At 49.7% G+C, this 19,446-nt stretch overlaps 1 protein-coding gene across 5 annotated transcripts in view; it reads left to right on the top strand.

The window, feature by feature from the left end:
- SLC39A11 (solute carrier family 39 member 11) overlaps positions 1-19,446 on the top strand; it is a 62,528-nt gene that overhangs the window by 24,813 nt on the left and 18,269 nt on the right. For 4 of the 5 annotated variants that reach the window (XM_059671048.1, XM_059671050.1, XM_059671049.1 and 1 more), the window contains one exon: positions 7,012-7,170. The exons of the other annotated variant lie outside the window; for it this stretch is intronic. In XM_059671048.1, coding sequence (XP_059527031.1) covers positions 7,012-7,170 — 159 coding nt within the window. The remainder of the gene's footprint in view (positions 1-7,011; positions 7,171-19,446) is intronic. 5 annotated transcript variants of the gene reach the window in all.

Here is a 19,446-nt window from a genome sequence, read left to right as displayed (position 1 = left end):
GCATTTGCTCTAGTAATAGTGAGGAACTAGAGACGTTTAGTATCTGGCATTTATAGAGTCTTCAGGCCAGTTTTTGTGCTATGTACAGACAGGCCTCAGGTTACATCTGACTCAACGTATGTCATTTCGTGGTTATGTCACCATCTCCCATTTATTTATTAAAAAAAAAAAAGGTTCCATCATTTCGACATACGTACATATGTGCTTTATGTTTTTTACTATTTATTTACCACAAGTAAAGGTCAGGAATTGTTATCTTTCTTTTACATTTTTTTTACTGTTTCACTTCATTAACTGCCGTATATGCTCCACGTGAGTGACATAGGTGCTTATGTAGGTGGATTCCGACTTACGGCGAAAATCGTGTTACATTGTCGTAGGAACGGATCTCCGACGTCACCCGAGGACCTCTTGTATTTTATATGCACTGTTACACCTCGTCCTTGTAAGGACTCTAGGCGATGAGCATCACCTTGGGAAGGTCAGAAGGTTAAGAGCAGGGACTCAAGAGCCACTCTGGCTGGGATTGGATCTTGGCTGTGCCATTTACTAACTGTATGACTTAGTGTATTACTTAACCGCTCTGTGCCTCAATTTCCCTATAAGTGAAGTAGAGGTAACATGCCTGACCCTTAATGTTAGGAGGATTAAGAAAGTTCTGGCACATGGTCATTCTTTATGTAAAGGTTATTATTGTAATTAACTTCATTTTACGTACGAGCGCCACCGTTTCTATTATTATTTCCATTTTCCTTATCAAGAAACTAGAGGCCCGATGCACGAAAATTCATGCAATAGAAGGCTTTCCTCCCCCCGCTGCCGGCACCGGCTTCCCTCCGGCACCCGGACCTGGGCTGACTTCCCCCAGGCTGCCCACAGGCACCAGGGACCAGGCTGGCTCCCCCCCCTCCCCGCCCTGGCTTACTACCCTTTATTATTATAGATAGCAGCCCTGGAGAGATGATTCTCTCACCTAGGGTCTCCCACTGGGAGCCTGAAGTGGGAGAGCTTAGATCTGAGGTAGGTAGCCATGCCTTCTACCCACTGTGATGTGTCACCACTGAGCCATGCTGGCCGGGCTGTAGTCCCTTCTTGAGATTGTGTCCCATCGCTCTGACCTCTTGCCCTCCGTCTCCCAAGGATCCCTGCCACCAAATTGATGGGTGTCACCTGCATCCCTCAGGTGAGTGAGGACAGAAAACACTTTGACAATCCCTGTCTTCATGAGGGTGAAAATGAAACATGATTTTATCTGAACTAAAATCCTTCTCCTTGACCATGGAGATCCTGAGCCGAAAGAGTCACAAAGCGAGTGGTTGGGTGGTTTGTCACCTCTCTGGAGGGAGATCAGCGAAGCGGGGTAAACGCTGCTCTTCCCAGGTGTTTGAGTTTCTTCTCAATGGGCTCACTCTTCTCTCCTCCTTCACATGTTAGCAGGGGCTGTTTCCTTAGCAGCCAGATCGGGGACAGATTGGATCAGCATGAGTGGGTGGTGGTGTTGGGTGGGGAGGGCTTGACCAGCTGGTGCAGTTGTCTGTCAACAGGCCGAAGTTGAGAGGGTGCTGATGGATTGGTGGCTGGGTGCCACGGAGAGGTTGCTCTGGGCAATGTCATGTTCTCACTCTCTTGGTGACCAGCTGTGAAAATGGTGTCTTCCCCCACCCCTTTTTTTAGTCTACATGGAGTTAATGGTTTTGGCTTCTAGCTAGTGTGAACCTACCTTGCAAGGCCTGAAGTCATTATAATTAGTATACTGCTCCTCCATCATTCAAACAGTGGGTCTTTGGAAGAGGAATGGCAAGCTCCACAAAGAGGCTAAATGGTATTTGACGTTCCTACTTTAGGTGTAGCTGCCATCATTGCCACTGGTGCTCCAGTCCAGGTGGACATCTCACACACGAGAGCTGCTGAGTAGATACTTCCTGAGTTGAGTTGCACTTGGGAAAGGGAAGCCAGGTTTGGACCTGGACTGGACTTGCTGGCTAACTCGTTTTTCACCCCTTTTCCTTTGTTTTCGCAGAGGAAGTTAGAATTCGCTTGTTGGTCAGGATATGTCTGAAGCCTAGGTATGTCTTGGGTGATGGTCCTTTCTTTAGGGAACTTAGTATGGGCAGGGGCCTCACCAGCAAAGACCTGTGGCCACTGAGAGTGGATGCTGAGGTCCTTTTGCATAGGATTTCTATGCTTGTCTAACACCGCAGACACTGAGCATTTAAGAATGGCCTGACTCTCAGCTCCTTTCTTTCCAGACCACGTGCAGCTGTCAAGAGCTCTTCCCCATGTTTTCTCCGATGTTCTTTCTTTACAGCGTTGCCATCTCCTTACGTGGAATGACCACGGCCTTTCTCACCTGTGGTTTCGGTGCCTTCTCTATTGATCATATCACACATCTCTACAGTCTCTCTTAGGGTGTGTAGCCAGGCCCTCAAAGGTAGAGCCAGATCAGCTATTGTACCCCTCTTCCTCCCTCTCCGCCCCCTAGAATCCAGCATAATGTTGATCGAGCTGTAGCCACAAATGCAGTACCTATTAATTGACTTTTACAAATTAATTTTATATCTGATTCAGAGGCCAAATTAGATACATTACTCGGCTTCTGTACTGTTCGGAGTAATTATTGCCTTGATTTGTATGGATTGCAAGTTTGTGCCTCCTCCTTAATTATACATTGGCCTTGCGGGTAAAGTCCATGTTCATTTGCTTCAACAAACATTGACGGAGGACCCACCCGAGCAGCCTCTGTGTTCTGAACTCTGTGTTCCTGTCTCTGTAGACTTGCATGCGCCTTGTCCGTAGAGACAGTGTCATTGAGTAACAGATAGTGAGGCTCAGTGTGTTGCTAGTGATCAGAGCGCAATGCATTTCTCTCCCCGTTTTATTAAGAGGGAAATTTTGTTTTGTGGCTTGGATTTTCTTCTACTTTTACGCTGTCATTACTATCATAAAAGAAATGCGTAACTGCCCCCATCATGCCTGAACATGAGGCTGTATTCCTTCAGGAACTCTTCACCAATTCATTTATATTTGCAGAGCTGAAATTGCCCCCAAATGAGCACTTAAGCAGAAATGAGAAGGTTTGCGTGCCGTAGGCTAGGGAATTAGCTGCTCGTCCCTGATTATTCTGTGCTGGTACCGCTGACACCAGAGGGAAATTAATAGCATTTTGAAGTATGGATCCCAGTGGTATTTTGCACGGTATTTTGAGAAAAAGGAGCATATGAGTTTTGCTAGGTTTGGGGAATTACCTAAGGGAAATGGGGGATTTTCTCTCAGAGCTTTTAAATACTTGCTGATTTTAAGTGTCTCCTCCAGTCCCTTTCAATATTCTGGTGTCAAGGCTGTGATTTAGGCAGTTTCAACAAAAACACACCATTCGGTGAGGGCCTGTGCCGGGGGGAGGGGGGGGACGGGGAGCGGGCTGGGAGAGGTCAATGGGGGGAAAAGGAGACGTGTGTAAGACTTTCATCAATAAAGAATTAAAAAAAGCAACTACAGACAAACAAACAAACAAAAAACCTAAAAACACACCGTTCAGGTGGGTGTCTCATTATCAGGCAGAAAAACATTTCTGGAAATTGAGTTCTTGTACGTGGCAGCGTTTCCCCCTTTGAATTTTCTCCGTGAAATCAGGGTCTTGTAACCATTTAAAAATTATATTACAACCCTAGCTGGTATGGCTCAGTGGATAGAGCGTCGGCCTGCGGACTGAAGGGTCTCAGGTTTGATTCTGGTCAAGGGCACATGCCTGGGTTGCGGGCTTGATCCCCAGTGCGCGGGGTGTGCAGGAGGCAGCCAATCAATGATTCTCTCTCATCATTGATGTTTCTCTCTCTCTCTCTCTCTCTCTCTTTCTCTCTGAAATCAATAAAAATACATATTTAAAAAAATTACATTACAACTTTCCTGATAACATTTACTTCTATATATATATTTTCAAATTATATTATTCGTTTATTTAACAACCCCCTCTCCGCCCCCCCCCCCCCCCCTCAAGATATGCTTGTATAGTTTAAAAAGTCCGGTTGTTCTGCCGGGTTTATAACAGAAGCCAGAGTCTGCTGACCTTCCCCACCCGATTCCGGCCGCTCAGCCGTTTTAACTGTTTCTTCAGTGTTTGGTCTCCACAAGTCTCAACTGTATGCACAACTTTGCCACCTCGTGACTTGTCCAGCCGCAGACATCTCTCATGACTTTCCGACGTCCTGACGCATGTTACAACATGGGTCAGCCTCGAAAGCATGACACTCCGCAGAAACGATCCAGACACAAAGGGACGAATACTGTATTATCCACTTACAGGAACGCTCGAGAATAGGCAAGTTCATAGAGGCAGAGAGCAGGTTAGAGGTTCCGGGAGCTGGGGGGAAGGGAGGATGGGGCATTCTTGCTTAACGGTTCCTGGGCTTCTGTTTGGGGTGGTGAGAAAGGTTTGGAAATAGTGATGTTTGTACAGCACTCTGAATGTAATTAATGCCACTGAACTGTAGGCTTCAAAATGGCAAATTGTATGTGATGTGTGTGTGTGTGTGTGTGTGTGTGTGTATCTCCATAAGAAATAATCAAATTAATTAATAAATAAAATAGCTTACATGATTAAAACTGTAAATATTATTCCTTTGTTTCCTTTCTTGTGCAATTGCTGTGTTTTCCAGAGTTAGTAAAGGAATCTCTTTCTTGCTTTCTCCACGTTCACGGGAACCCCTGTTACCAGTCTCCCACCGGAAGTGCAGATTCCTGTCCCACTTTGGGACCTCTCAGGGCTCTGCCATTCGCTCTCCCTAGGAGCCCTCCAGCCCCCTTCCCGTCCCTCTCAGCTCCTGCTCTCCGGGTCTGTGACCCCTTGTTCCCCACATCCTCTCCCCCCCGCCCCCCCTCAGGGATTCCCTTCCTTTCTCTCCCCTGTTCTCGACTTGTCTTACTGCCTTTTACCTGTGAAAACACACCCTTGAGTCTCTTTCTGAGAAAGGTGCCTGGGAGGTGGTCTCCAGCCAGCTTCCCCAGAAGCAGGGATGGATGTGGGGGCTCCTGTGCAAGGGATTTGGGGAAGACAGGCTTTGGTAGAAGCAGCCAGGGGGTGAGGGATGGATGGGGCTGGGGAAGAGGCTGGGCTGAGATGGGAGAGCATGGGGGTCACTTCCATGCAGCTCATAGACATTCACGGTCTCCTGTTTTCGGTGTGGTACTCCTTATTCCCAGCTGGGCAGCGGGGGTTGTGGGGAGAGGGGGCACCCCTGAATGTCTGGTGGGGCAGTCACGTTGATAGGATGGAATGTGGGAGGGGTTGGAGAATGAGATGAGTGTCCTTACCTGGATCACGGTTTTAGATTTGTTGGTGGGGATGTGGGAGAGAGGTAGCTGGGTAGGTCGTCTTCGGTGGGGAGTTTACCATGAATGGCAGCTACCAAGGACTGTGGGTTCGAAAGCTAGTGAGACTGCAGCCTGGGGAAGGGATGGAGTAGGCCGTGGCCTGGAGAACGAGCCCACGGCTTCCTTCCACGGTCTCGGGGAGCTGAACTGCTAAGATGTTTTCCTTCTTTTTGGGAGTTCCTGAAGCATTGGCAGTTTTCTGGGAGTGGCACTAAGGCTTCTGCGTGTGGATGAGGCTGGCAGGAGGGAAGCCGCTTTCCGTAGGGATTTGTCCTTCATTGTCACTCTTGTGACACCTGGCTCTGTCACTGCATGTGTTTTTTGGGAGATGGATGATGCAGATGTCTTTTTTCAAGACAAGGCATAATTAAGTCACTTTTAGAAACCCATTCAACGTTTGCATGTCGGTGACGACTGTCATAGTAGTGGGAGTACTCCAGCCGAGATGCCACTGCACCTATGGGAGTAGATGGTTGGGTGCGTGTTTAATTTGCTCAACGCTGGAGACTCCTTTCTCGAGTCGCCCTTCCTGAGATTTGGCTCCAGCCTCGTTTCCCTCTTTGCTTGTGTCCGGTCCCGCATTGAGGCGATCATGGTCCTTGCTTGCTGAGCTCCCTGAATCGGCCACTTACTGGCTCTGTGACCTTGGGCAGGTTATCTTAGTACCTTGAGATTCAGTTTCTTTATCTACAAATAGCAAGAGGAAACAGTATCTACCTCTCAGGGTTTTTGTGATGATAAGGGACGATATCCAATGTGAAGCGTGCTCCCTGGAAATAGTAGGTGATCAATAAATGTCTGTTCCCTCCCGGCCAGTGTGGCCTCACGGTTTGATTCCCGGTCAGGGCACATGTCCGGGTTTTGGGCTCGATCCCCAGTAGGGGGGCTTGCAGGGGGCAATCAATCAATAATTCTCTCTCATCATTGATATTTCCATCTCTCTCTCCCTCCTTTTTCCTCTCTGAAGTCAATAAAAGTGTTCATTCCCTTCTTCCTTTTCCATGACAGGAAGATTGACAGGACTACGCTGACATCGACTCACTGGTTGTCCCCAGATATTTCAAAGGCCATCACCTCTCACAGAGGAAAGACCATTCTCTGGTGCTCCAGGGAGCAGGCCTAGAGCTAGTAGGTAAACGTGGAAGGGAGAGAGAGTCCCACTGAACATAAGGAAGACTTGTCCTGGAGTGTTCAGCTAGGACAGGACAGCTGTGTTATTGACACTGGGGCCAGGGACTTTGTTGTCAGGGGCTGTGCGCTACATATGTTTCCAAGCATCTGTGCCCTCTAGTCACTCGATGCCCCTCGTATGACAACCGAAGATGTCTCCAGACATTGCCCAATGCCACCTGGAGGCAACATGGCCCTTGGTTGAGAATCATTGAAATAGAGGTTAGATGGCAGCAAACCACACTCCGTCCTTCCTAGGTCCATGCCATTTCTGCCCCAAATTGAGTTCTTACGGCATCGGTTCCAGGAGTTCTGACGGTGGCTTTTGGTTTGGAATGGGACCTGCCATGGAGGATTAAAGGCCTAACCCATGTGACGTCATCGGGCTGCGTTTGGGCCGTGGAGAGCAAGCGAAGCCGCACTCGGGAGGCGTCTGGCTGGTTTAACGGTCTGCTGCTCACTGTGGTTCTGCAGGTCATGCTGGCAGCCTCCTACTGGTCCCTCCTGGCCCCAGCGGTCGAGATGGCCACGTCCTCCGGGGGCTTCGGTGCCTTTGCCTTCTTCCCCGTGGCGGTGGGCTTCACCCTCGGTGCTGCGTTCGTCTACTTGGCCGACGTCCTGATGCCTCAGCTGGTGAGTACCGCCCCTGAAACGTGACGTTCCCCCTGTCGGTAGCCAGTGATTCCGGAATAGATGCTGCGGACCGTGTAGGGCTTTTATGTGGAGGAACTGGATCTGACGTTTCCCCTAAAAGGAAAGAAGCTCTTGGTAACATGACTAATCATCCCCGTGGTTACGTTTTGCTAAGTTCGGATTTCAAATGTCAGCCTTCGTTATAAATATAGAGAGCAGCTGACAAGGCACCGTGCGGCGCCGTGTATATGAAACTGGGAGAAGTGAGTGACCAGGATCAGGGTCCTGACCCTTAAGGGGCTTATGATGTCACCGGGGAGATGACAACACACCTGACCATAGCGTAAGACCAGTGACAAAGCATTGCATCCACAGGGCCTATGAATAGGAGGAAGAGGTGCGGAGGCTGGGCAGCCAGGCTCTGGGTGGAGCTCACTTCTGCCAGTCACTGGTGGCGTGCCCCTAGCTCCATTCCTCCTTCCCATAACTCGAGGCTAGCTCCCTTCAGTGGCTGCAAAGTCAGAATTCAAAAATCTGGTAACGTATTCTAATAGGGCTGGCGGGTGGGATTTGGGGAACGAGTGTGTATAAGGAAGCACAGTAACACCCGGCCAGGGTGGCTCAGTGGTTGAGCATTGACCTATGAACCAGGAGGTCACGGTTCGATTCCCAGTCAGGGCATATGCCTGGGTTGCAGGCTCGGTCCCCAGTGTGGGGTGTGCAGAAGGCAGCCGATCAATGATTCTCTCTCATCGCTGGTGTTTCTATCTCTCTCCCTCTCTCTATTCCTCTCTCTGAAATCAATAAAAATATATTGAAAAAAAGAAAAAAAGGAGAAGCACCCTTAGAACCGCAGCCTGAAGTCTGGCTGGGATCCCCCCAGAGAGAGTCGAGGCCAGGCCATGAGACTGTGACAAAGGCCATTGGCTAGAGCGAGGCTGTCATGCGCTGCCATCGGTAGACAGGGCTGAGCACCCTTAAGGGGCTTATGGAGTGGATGGAGTGCATGGAGTCAGATGGGTGAGAGGAAGCGAGTCGGCCTCTGTGTTGCTTTCCTCGGAGAAGTGAGCATGCCGGATCCAGCAGGGCAGAGGGGTGGCTGGAGCCCTTGCCCTTGGCCGTTCACTGGTCCCACTGCCTGTCGGGGCCGCCCACCCTGGATATCTTCATAGATTCAGGCCCTGATGGCAGCAGGACTCCCAGGTGGGCGGGAAGGACGCGGTTAAGGGGACTCTGTCCTCTGACTCCCCTGCCCTTCACTCAGCCTTTCAGATTTATTTGTCCCCCTTTTGGAGCCGAAGCAAAATATGGCTCATGAAAAGGGTTTTACTCATCACAGCCTGTCCGGGGGAAGCCACCGTGGCTTCGTTAACCGTGGATGCATCAACCGTCTCTCTGAACTGGGTATTGGTTTTTATTTATTTATCTGGGAATAAAGCAGAGGAGGCTCCCGCAGTAACAGTTAATGAGCTGGCAGGGATTTGCAGCGGCTTTGCCAAATGGAGTCTTTATGAAAGGGGGAGAGGGGGGTGGGCGGGGAGCGTGCACCCTGCTTGGCCTGAGAAGCAGCTGGCAAGAGGCCGGGGGAAGGGGCTGAGGCCTGGGCCAGCCCGAGCCCAGTATCCCTCCCTAAGGATGACCCGAGGGAGAAACAGAATGGATGCCCAACAGCTATTGATGTTGACATTTTGATGATCTTTGCAGTTTTGCTTCTCTGTGAAGTTAAGGATGGTGGTAGGCGGGAAGCCTTCACCTTCAGTTTAAAGGAGGGACTTTCTACTGGTGGGTGGGGTGGGGAAGGAGGCAAGGGCATATTTCCCCAAGGCCTCTCATCTTTCCTGTTAGTCATCATATTAGTATTACATCAGTACAACGCAAACATCTCATTATCAAATAAAACATTTCTGTGGCAGTGCCTTCCTGTTATAGACTGTGTCCCTCCAAAATTCATGTTGAACCTAATCCCCAGTGTGACGGTCCTGGGAGGTGGGGGCCTCTGCAGGTCATCAGGCTATGAGTGTGGAGCCCCCACGAGTGGGATTAGTGCCCTTTACAAGAGCCCCTGAGAGCTCGCTTCCGCCATGTGAGGACACAGCAGGAAGACACCGCCTGTGAGCCAGGAAGGAAGCCCTCATCAGGCACCGCATCTGGGAGAGTTTGATCTTGGACTTGGTCTGCTGATCCGTGAGAAACACCTTTCTGTGGTTTGTAAGCCACCCAGACTGGGGTCACTTGTTGTGACAGTCCTCATGGTCTGGGACACTCTCCTGTTCCCATTCTCTTCCCAACCAGCCGTTGTCATCGGTTTCATGGGCGCTCTTCCAGATTTCTTCTCTTTCTTTGAGAAAACGAATGACATGCCTTTTAGATCTTGAAACATAACCCCTTCCCCCGTTCGCCTGTATTGTTCGGTAGGCTTTACATCAGCTCCCTAGCAGAACCCACCCTGACTCAGGGAGCTCTCTCTTCTTCCACGGATTTCTGTGCGCGCACACTGATGCATATCGAATTGGGCCGAGCCTTCTCAGTGTGTTGTTCCTGAATTTGAAATGATCTTCATCCGCAGCTATTTTCATACCCGCACAGCACCGGCCGGCCGTCTCGGTGTCGTCTGCCAGGCGGTTCCCATCATCGCGCTGTTAGATGGCCCCGGGCTTGTCGTATGTGTATATGTGCTCTTGGAAATGTAATTCTCTTCTCTATTTTTGGAAAAACAAGGGCAGCACACGGTCTGCGCCGTTGCCCCGTGCTTTCCTCAGCGTGCTCTGTGTCTTAGCGTCTGCTCCTGGGAGATGTGTTCCCCTCAGCCCCTCCCTCTGCTGGGATCTGCCATCTCAGGGAGGCTGCCCAGGTCAGCGGGGGCCGGGAAGGGAGTGGGTGTTGGGGACTCTGTCTGAGGCTCTCCTCTCAGAGAGAGCCTGGCTGGTAGTCGTGTCTAGATAGGTTCCAGGGGACATTAGCAGGTGGTAGGGGTCCTCCCTCTCCTCAGCTCCCTCCTCCATTTATCTGCTTTGCAGCCAGTGATACAGAGCACTGCTTTTGGTGATGTGGCTTCTGGAGCACCCTCAGTGGGTCCGCCATGGGCACATGCACACACACATGCACGTACATACCTGCATGCACACACACATGCATGTACTTGCACACATGCATTGCACTTGCACACACTGCCATTTCGGTATAGGCTGGCTTGCTGAAGGGGGCTCCCCATGCGCTGAATGGTTCTTGTTACTGTACTAAAGTGGCAGGGACTCTTAAAGGCAGATAGGCATGGTTGGAACCTCCAGGACTTAGATTTCCTTCTCCGCATTTGGACCATAGAGTTGTGGCTGAATCCTCGTCCCCTCTTGCCATCTCCTGAGCCAGGAAACATGCCCCTGGGAAACGTACTGTGGCGATGTACTACTCCGGTGGGTGGTTGGCAGAAATGATCCACGAGGCTGGATGGCTGAAAGAATTGGGTGTGCGTGGGGTCTTAACTCTTTCCTTCTAAGGGCGGTGGAATGGACATGTCTGTTGGGCTCACAGCTGTCTCCCTAGCTGGGTGCCTGGTGCGTCACTGCTGGAGCAGGTGCTGGCCATGCCTGTCGTCCATCTATAATAATAAAAGCATAATATACTAATTAGACCTTCCAGACGACCTTCCGGACAAAGCCGGGTTGTGAGGGCCAAGCCCATTGTATGAATTTCATGCATCGGGCCTCTAGTATATATATAAATCATATATATGTTATATATATACGTATGTAAAGGAAGGGAGAGGGAGAGAGAGCTAGAAACATCAATGATGAGAGAGAATCATTGACTGGCTGCCTCCTGCACGCCCCCTACTGGGGATCGAGCCCACAACCCAGGCATGTGCCTCTGACCGGGAATGAAACTGAGTCATGCCAGCTGGGCAAATAAGACCCTCTTTTTGAAAACTCCTTACAGCTTCTAAGCTGAAAGTGCTTTACACACGTGAGTTATTATCCGGGCACAGATCCACGCCCTTTGCAGTCGACCACATTTTGGGCACGACAAACACGAGGCACAGATCGTTAACCCTGCGGGCAGAAAACAGGAAAAGCTTGGTCTGAAGTCTGACTCTGCTGCACGGTTTTTATGCTTTATTTGCTTTCCTGGTTCTGTTTGCCCACGAAGCTAGAGATGTGCACTGCCACTGAGAAGGACCATTTTCAGAACAAGGCAATGGGAATTGTATTAGGGAGGTGGGACGGGGGGCGGGGAGGAGCTGGGAGGTCGCCTTTGGGGCTTAGAGAGATGTTGACACCTGGACCTCCCCCTGGAGGTTCTGACTCACTGTGTCCAAGGCGAGGCCTGGGTTTCTACACAAAACATCCCTACAGAGGCGCTGCTGTCCAGCAGCCAAGGTTGCGACTGCCCACTGCAGGCTACTTATAACTTGCTTTTGTTCAGGGGGTGGCGTGTTTTTTTTGTTTGTTTGTTTTTGTGGTTGCTGTTTTTCTAATGATTCACAGTAATTCAAGTGTCTTTTCCTTGCCCTTGGAAGCCAAAGCCTTATTATTGCAAAAGACTCAGCAAAGGGGAAGGGGATGGGCTCAAGACGAGAAGGGGCAGGAACTGCTTCCGTGGGTGGCAGATTTCGACGCACCAGCATCACCCGGGAGACCTGAAGAACGCAGGTGCCTGGGCCCCGCCCCAGACCCGGTGACCGACAAGCTGTAGGGGTGAGGCCCAGGCACCTGAGTTTTAAACTAGGTCTCGGGGATTCCGGTGCTCACCAAGGCGAGAGCATCGCAGGACAGCCCGAAAGGTGAACCGGGCGCTGGAGGAGCCTGAGGCTGTATCTGAAGGACCCATCCTCAGGGGGTGGATGAGCGTGTGCCTCTTCCTGGTCTGAGGGGCTCCAGGTTCCTCTTGGCACCTTGTCACTGCCTCCCTCCTCTTACTCTCCCGACAGCCTTGGAACAGCCCGCCCGCTCTGTCTGACACCCCGATCCTGACTCTGCTCACCCCTCCTCATTTTGCTAGGAGCTGTTTGCATCTCAGGTTTCCATGTGGTAGAGCGAGGGGCTGTGGGGAGTCCCAGGAGACTGGCTCAGGGATGAGGCCCAGAGTTCCTCGGAGTCAGTGGCGAAGTCGTTTAGGGGCAACATGTAGTAGAATGAGCATGCGCTTTGGATCAAATTAGCCTGCTTGTCTTGGGGCAGTCACTTCATCTCTCTGAACCTCAGTATCCTTATCTGTAAACTGGATCTAATCCTCCCTGAGAGGGTGGCCATTGGGATGAATTAAAATAAAGCATAGAGAGTCCTGGGCAGTGTGGCTCAGTTGGTTGAGTGTCCTTTGCACTGAAAGGTGGCAGGTTCGATTCCCGGTCAGGACACATGCCCTGGTTGCGGGCTTGGTCCTGGTCAGGGCGTGTGTGGAAGGCAACCTGTTGATGTTTATCTCTCACACCAACATCTCTCTCCCTCCCTTTCTCCCTTCCTATCTCTCTAAAGTCATTAAAAACATTTTTTTTTTTAAAGCATTTAGAGTACTTAGCACTGTCTGGCCGGCATACAGTGGGTGTTCAATAAAATTCGCTTTCCTTAAACCAGGACATGTCAAAGCTGCTGGGGATCACTTTTGGATCATGTTTCTTGTTTTCACAAGTTGTGGATTCAGGCTTAACAAAACATTTGTGTGTACACACGTGTGCATGTGTGCCTATGTATCTGTGATCTTCAAAGGAGGAGAGTTCAGCTGATGTCTGCGGCCTTGCCTCTGGGCTCCAGGAAGGGAGCTGCCCTCCCATGCGCTGTTTGGAGGTCCCGTGGCAGGTGGCCCCTCTATCGACCTCTCCCATCAGGACCATCGTCTGTCTGTCTGCCTTTGCCATTTCCCCTGTGGTGTCTCTCTCGGAGGGATTTTTCTACGTAAGAATGACCAACCGGCCACTCAGAGACCACAGTGATGTGACCGGGTGAGATAGGTGGAAGCCTTCAGTTACCTGGTGCCTTAACTTCAAACACCTCAAGTTACTTCACTCACATAACAGGTTGCTGGTAGGCTGATCACCTGGTTGGACACCTAGGTTGTTGCCATGGACTGACTTGTGCCCAGCTCCATTTATATGTTGACACCCTCACCCCTGATGGGATGGTATTTGGAGGTGAGGCCTTTGGGAGATAATTAGGTTTAGATGAGGTCAGAGGGTGGGGCCCTCAGGTAGGATTAGAGCCTTTAAAGAAGAGATACTGGTTCTCTCTCTCTCTCTCCCTCTCTCTCCCATTCTCCCTCCCCCCTCCCCCCCGCGCCCCCATGTAAGGGCACAGGGAGGAAGCAGCCATCTATAAGCCAGGAAGCAATTCTCCAGCACCAGCCGCATGTCCTACAATCCAAGACACTCTCTACCTGGAGTCAGCATCACACCCCACAGGTCAAGGGCCCTGTCCTACCAGACAGCCTCCCTCCTTCAGAGCCAGTCTCCAGGCCAGGCTGGCCCTGTGCTTCTGACCGACTAGCGGTCAGCCAGAGGTTCCCACGCCCTCCGTCCTTGGGCTTGATTAATTGACTGGAGTGGCTCACAGAACCCCGGGAAGCAGCTTGCTCACTGGCTACCGGTTTATTATGAAAGGCTATGACCGAGGAGCAGCCACATGGAAGGGACGCCTGGGGCAGAGGTGGGGAAAGGGCTCAGAGCTCCCACACCCTCTCCCAGGGCACCACTCTCCCCAGATCTCCATGTGCTCCCCAGCCCGGAAGCTGTCTGAACCCCTCACTTTCGGGATTTGTGGAGGCTCATTACCTTGGTGATTGATTCTGCCTCCAAGGTGGGTGGGGCTGAACTTTCCAACCCTCTAATCACATGGTTGGTTCCCTGGCAACCTGCCCCCATCCTTAAGGTGTTTCCCAAAGCTCACCTCCTTAACGTAGGCTCAGGTGTGGTGAAGCGGGTTTGTTAGGAGTATCGAGACACCTTCATTGCTCTTGTCATTTAGGACATTCCAAGGGTTTGCAGAGCTCTGTGCCAGGCACCCAGCCTCCAGAAGCAGTGAGAAATGAATTTCTCTTGTTTAAGCGCCCCCCCCCACCCTCCCCCACTGTGGGGTGTTTTGTCACAGCAGCCGGAGCTAAGACTGCGGTGACATCTATAGTCACTGCCCCAGATCTTGGGAGACTCGATCCTTCCTTGCCCCTGGCTCATTGGTCCTGGCATTGCCTGCCCAGGACTCAACCCCAGGACATCACTGGGGAGTGACCTCACACCCCTCTTCTGATGTGGGGTCAGGTGGTGGTCCCCGCCTTCTACTGGGTCTGCCTGCTCTAAAACAGGGCTCAGTTTCCTCCTCTCCTGGCCTGCGACCCTCCGGTTCTCTGGTTCTCTGTAAAGGATCTACGTTTCCGTCTGTTCCCACCCAGGCCTCTGCTCCATGGGGCCGGTCAAACCTGTCTACATTATTGGAAAACAACCCCCCAATTGCTAGTGTCACGATTCCAGGCCCATCCAGTTGGGGCGATCTTTGCCGATATTTTGCTTCAAGGTGACCTTCCATCGCGAGTTTGGAAAACTGAAAATTAGTAGAATATCCCAACAACGCGGCCCTATCTATCAGGTATCGGGCTCCGGAGGCCCCAGCGCATGCTCCAGCATTGGTGTGTGTGGCTGAGCTTCCGATGCTGGAACCTCTGATGTTCCTTTATGTGGGGAAGGGGTCTTTGCAGATGTGATGCAGTTGAGGGTCTTGGGATGAGGAGACCCAGCCGTGTTGTCTGGGCGCAGCCTAAAGGTGATCACCAGTGTCCTTACGAAGAAGAGGCCCCGGGAGAGTGGGCACAGAAGAGAGGTGCTGTGACTCTGCAGGCAGAGGTTGGGGTGGCGATGCCCCGAATCAGGAGCCTGCAGAAGGTGGAGGAGGCGGGGAGTGCAGCCCCGCCAGACCTTGATTTAGCCCAGTGACTGCGCTGATTTTGGACTTCTGGCCTCCGGAACCGGAACCGTGAGAATGAATTTGTTGTTTTAAGCCATTTGTTGAGCAGCCACAGGAAACGAAGTACAATTTGCATCTTCATTCCTCCCGCCACCCAGGGGAGCTGGCATGGCTCTGTGCCACAGCGGGGCTTGGCCAGCGAGAGCCCTTCCTCCGAGTGACCACCTCACTGCCCGTGGTTAATGTCTGTTGCCCATCTGAAAGCTTAGCACAGATCAGCGACTTTTGCATCCATTCCCTGTCCTGTCCTTGGATTTGGTGATCTTAAACATCTGCATCAAGTCTGGTAAAAGGCCAGCCAGCCTTTATTACATTTGAGTGCGAGGCATATGGATTTTGATCTTGTTCTTCTCTAGCCTGTACTTTTCTCTATCTCTGACAGTTCTTTAAAGAAGGAGTCTTAAAAGCTACAGATAGATCAGATTTTCAATAATAAAAATAAATGACATCAGAGTGAAGAAAAAAAAATTGTATTTGACCCTGGAACAGTGGGCTTCATGTTTTCACGGAAAGGGTACCAAAACATCTCTTCCACATTTTGGAGTAATCGCCCCTACCTTTGGCTAGTCACATAATTTAAGTACTCTAAAATTTTACACACAGGCTATAAACAAACTCTGTGAGATTTTGGTGTGTGTGTATGTGTTGGGGGAGGGGAGGATTATTCCAAAAATCTCCATATTAAAAGGAAGTGCCTACTTTGAATTTATTCACTCCATTATACAGGAAAGCCTCCTGTTTTTCTTGCTGGGCATTTTGTAGAAATGTTACGTTTCTAATGTTGATAACTTCTGATCATCACGTTGTCTGAACGTGGCAGTCTGGGATTGTGACCGGTGTAAGGATTTTTTCGCAGTAGCCATTGAGGTCCTGCAGTGTGCTGAATTTCAGCATTCTAACCCTGAATCCCAACAGGAGACAAAGGCAGTGCGGACCCCTGATTCCTATTTCATTCAGGTACATTTTCAGCCCGATGCCGGCTTCTCGTTTGCGATGTTATGCCTTTCACGTAATGAGAGAGATAAGCCACTTACAACATCGTCTGCCAACAGTCTGATAATTCGCGCAGCATTATCCATTCTTACGCTGTGTAATTTCCATGACTTCTCATCAAAAGAGAAGATTGCTCTACTGATGAAGACAGAAGAAAATACAGGAGAGCCTCTTAAAGAAAATGTTCATTTTTTCCAGATGACAGCAATGTCCCCAAATAATTAAGTTTATGATATCCATATGTGAAGCCCACCGGGAGAGCGGTGTCCCAGGACCCAAACGCTGATGGGCAGACACCCTATGCAGTGGCTTGTGTTTAATTTTCAAGACGAGGACTTATTACTTTTCTCTAAATGAATGCAAAACTCTACATCTCGAGGCAGTGGGATGAGAGAAACGGTCCTCACTCGGAGCCTGGCTCGGTAACACTCCGGGAGGTGAGGATGAATGACAAATTGTCACCGTACGTTAGCATGCTCTCCGAGTTGCATGGTAATGTCTCAGAACAGTAGATGCCCTTTAAAAATTCTTCTAAAAGGCAAAAAACAAAGACACCAGCTAGGCTTGTTTAAAGGTAATCTGTACCCCGAAGACATATGTTGGGCTGGTGTAAACAGAATGATTTGACACAAATGGAATATTTATATCCTTTGCCATTATCGTGTTATAAGGCATGATAGCTGCTCCAAGCGATTTAAGAGAAGCCTGCACCGCAGGCTCCTCGTTATCCCAGTAAAATCATTTCGTTGCAAGTAGGAGGATTAAACATTTAGAGGAAAGGAGATACCAGAAGTAGGAAAACACTTAAAATGCAGCCAAGATCTGGCTGTGCTGAGCTCCCTCCTCCAGATTCAGTGAGGATGGCCGACGGTTTTCTTTTTTGTTTGTTTGTTTATTGTGGTAAAAAATACATAACATAAATATGTGCTACTTTAAACAATAAAGAATTTAAATAAAAAATAATAAAAGAAGAAAAAAAAATACATAATATAAAATTCACCATCTTAACCATTTTTCGTTGTACAGTTCAGTGGTGTTAAGTATATTCACGTGATTTCGGGAACTTTTTCCTCTTGCAGATCTGATATGCCATAAAGTACCCACCCCACAACTCTGCATTCCCTCCTCCCCCAGTCCCTGGTAACAACCATTCCACTTCCTGTTGTATGGATTGGCCTCCTTCAGATAATCTCATAAAGTATTTGGCCTTCTGAGTCTGGCTCATTTCATTGAGCATAATGTCCCCAAGGTCCATCCATATTGTGGCCTGTGTCAGAATTTCCTTCCTTTTCAAGGCTCAGTAATACTCCACTGTATGTTTGTACCACGTGGTCTTTGTTCATCATCTGTTGGTGAGTGTTTGGGTTGTTCCACCCTTTGGCTGCTGTGAGTAGTGCTGCTGTGAACACGGGTGGGTGCGTATCTCTTTGAGACGCTGCTTTTAATTCTTCTGAAACCCAGAAGTGGGATGGTTGGATTATGTGGTGGTTCTCTTTTTAATTTTTTGAGGAACCTCCCTTCTGTTTTCTGTAACAGTCGTACCGTTTTTACAGGGTCACCACCAGTGCACAGGGCCCCAGTTTCTCCACATCCTCGCCAACACGTGTTATTTTCTCTGTGTGTGTTTTTTAATAGAAGCCATCCTAATTGGTGTGAGATTGTGATTTTTTTGTATTTCTCTGATGCTTAGTGATGTTGAGCATATTTTCATATGCTCGTTGGCCATTTGTATATCATATCCGGAGAAATGTCTGTTCAAGTTCTTTGCCTCTTTTTTTAAGAGGGTTATTTGATTTTTTAAAATTTTTATTTAATTCTTATTTTTTGGTTGACTGACCGTTTTCCTTTCTAGGCTTTCCCATGTAATTTGCTGGGGGAGAAATTTTTCCCCATATGGCACCTCTAGTTTTAAAAGTGGAACTTGCTGGCAAAATGGGATCTTCTTTTTTTAAAAAATCAACTGTTTGTAGTTAACCTTAAAGGCATTGATTTCATAAAATAAAAAATAGCTGTACTTGCAAAATGAACACTTGGCTGTTTAAGACAAAACGCAGGCTTGGGGTCTTCCCGGTTGTTCCAGATCTGCTCAGCTAACAAACAACAAAGCACAGCAGAAGCGCGTTGCCGTCTTTGGTGTGGGTCTCTTTTTTGGTTCATGGACACTCTTTTTATTTTTTATTTATTTATGTTGATTTTTAGAGAGAGAGAGAGAGAGAGAGAGAGAGAGAGGAAGGGAGAAGGATAGAGAGCTAGAACATCTATCAGCTGCCTCCTACATGCTTCCTACTGGAGATCGGGCTGCAGCTGGGCATGTGCCCTGACCAGGAATCCAACCGTGACCTTCTGGTTCGTGGGTCGACGCTCAACCACTGAGCCACACCAGCCGGGCCCGAGAGCTCTTTAGAGCAGTTTAGCAGTCAAGTTCCCAAGTCGGGAAGCAGTCTTGAGTTGAACTTCTGCCGGATATCCTAGTCTTCGTGGTGGGAACAAGCCCTGTGGTTAACCACTTGGAGGTCAGGGGAAATCTAGTGCTGAGGGAAAATTATTTCTCTTCCTTTCAGTTCATGTGGGATCAGCTTCTGCCCACGCTGCCGCGCTCAGCTCTGTGGCTGGAGGTGGAACTCCATGTGCTTACTGGGAAACAGATGTCTGTGAGGACTTTGCCTCTTGGATTCCCCTCCGGCTTTCCTCTCTCTCCACCGGAGGTTTTCCTGACCTAAGCAGTAACCTTCCTTTGCCACAGGCTTTCTGAGTCTCTTGAGGGACAGAAGACATTTTGCCAGCGGGGATACATAGCTCAGGATTTGTGGCCCTTGAGGATGTCAGTGGCTTTTAGCAAACTCAGCAGCATATTTGCAGAGAAGCGAGCAGGAGTGCAAAAGTGTCTCAAATGCCATCCGGACTCAACCTTCTTGAGTTGGAGTGAATATGTTTAATGCAAAGAAATCAACTATTTCACCTGATTTTCTTGGACTTATCCTGAGCTTGAGTATCAAAGGAACAATAACACTGCCTTTTTTTGGAGTCCCAGTTGTTTTCTTTTAAAATTCGTGGACTCTTGGCAGAGACCCGCCAGACTGCCACTGGGATGGGATGCCCAGTGGAGACAGAAGGGGGTTCTGTGAGTCCTGGTTCATTTAGTGATGGTGGGCCCCTGAGATGGTGGCTCTCAAGGCCTCAGGGAGGCAGCCCCCAGGAGCCCGAGCCTGGACATTTCTGACATGCAGGCAGGAAGAAAGAGCTGTGCTTTGTACGTCAGGGGTTGACCAGGTCACAAGCTCATTCACAATCCAAAATGTCTCCTAGTGTGGCTCTGCTGGGATCTGTGGGGACTCCTGGGGGA

Source organism: Myotis daubentonii, chromosome 16 (genome assembly GCF_963259705.1).
Source record: "Myotis daubentonii chromosome 16, mMyoDau2.1, whole genome shotgun sequence".
Taxonomy (NCBI): Eukaryota; Metazoa; Chordata; class Mammalia; order Chiroptera; family Vespertilionidae; genus Myotis; species Myotis daubentonii.
Note: the sequence above shows the minus strand (reverse complement) of the source record. Positions and strands in the feature narration are given on the sequence as shown.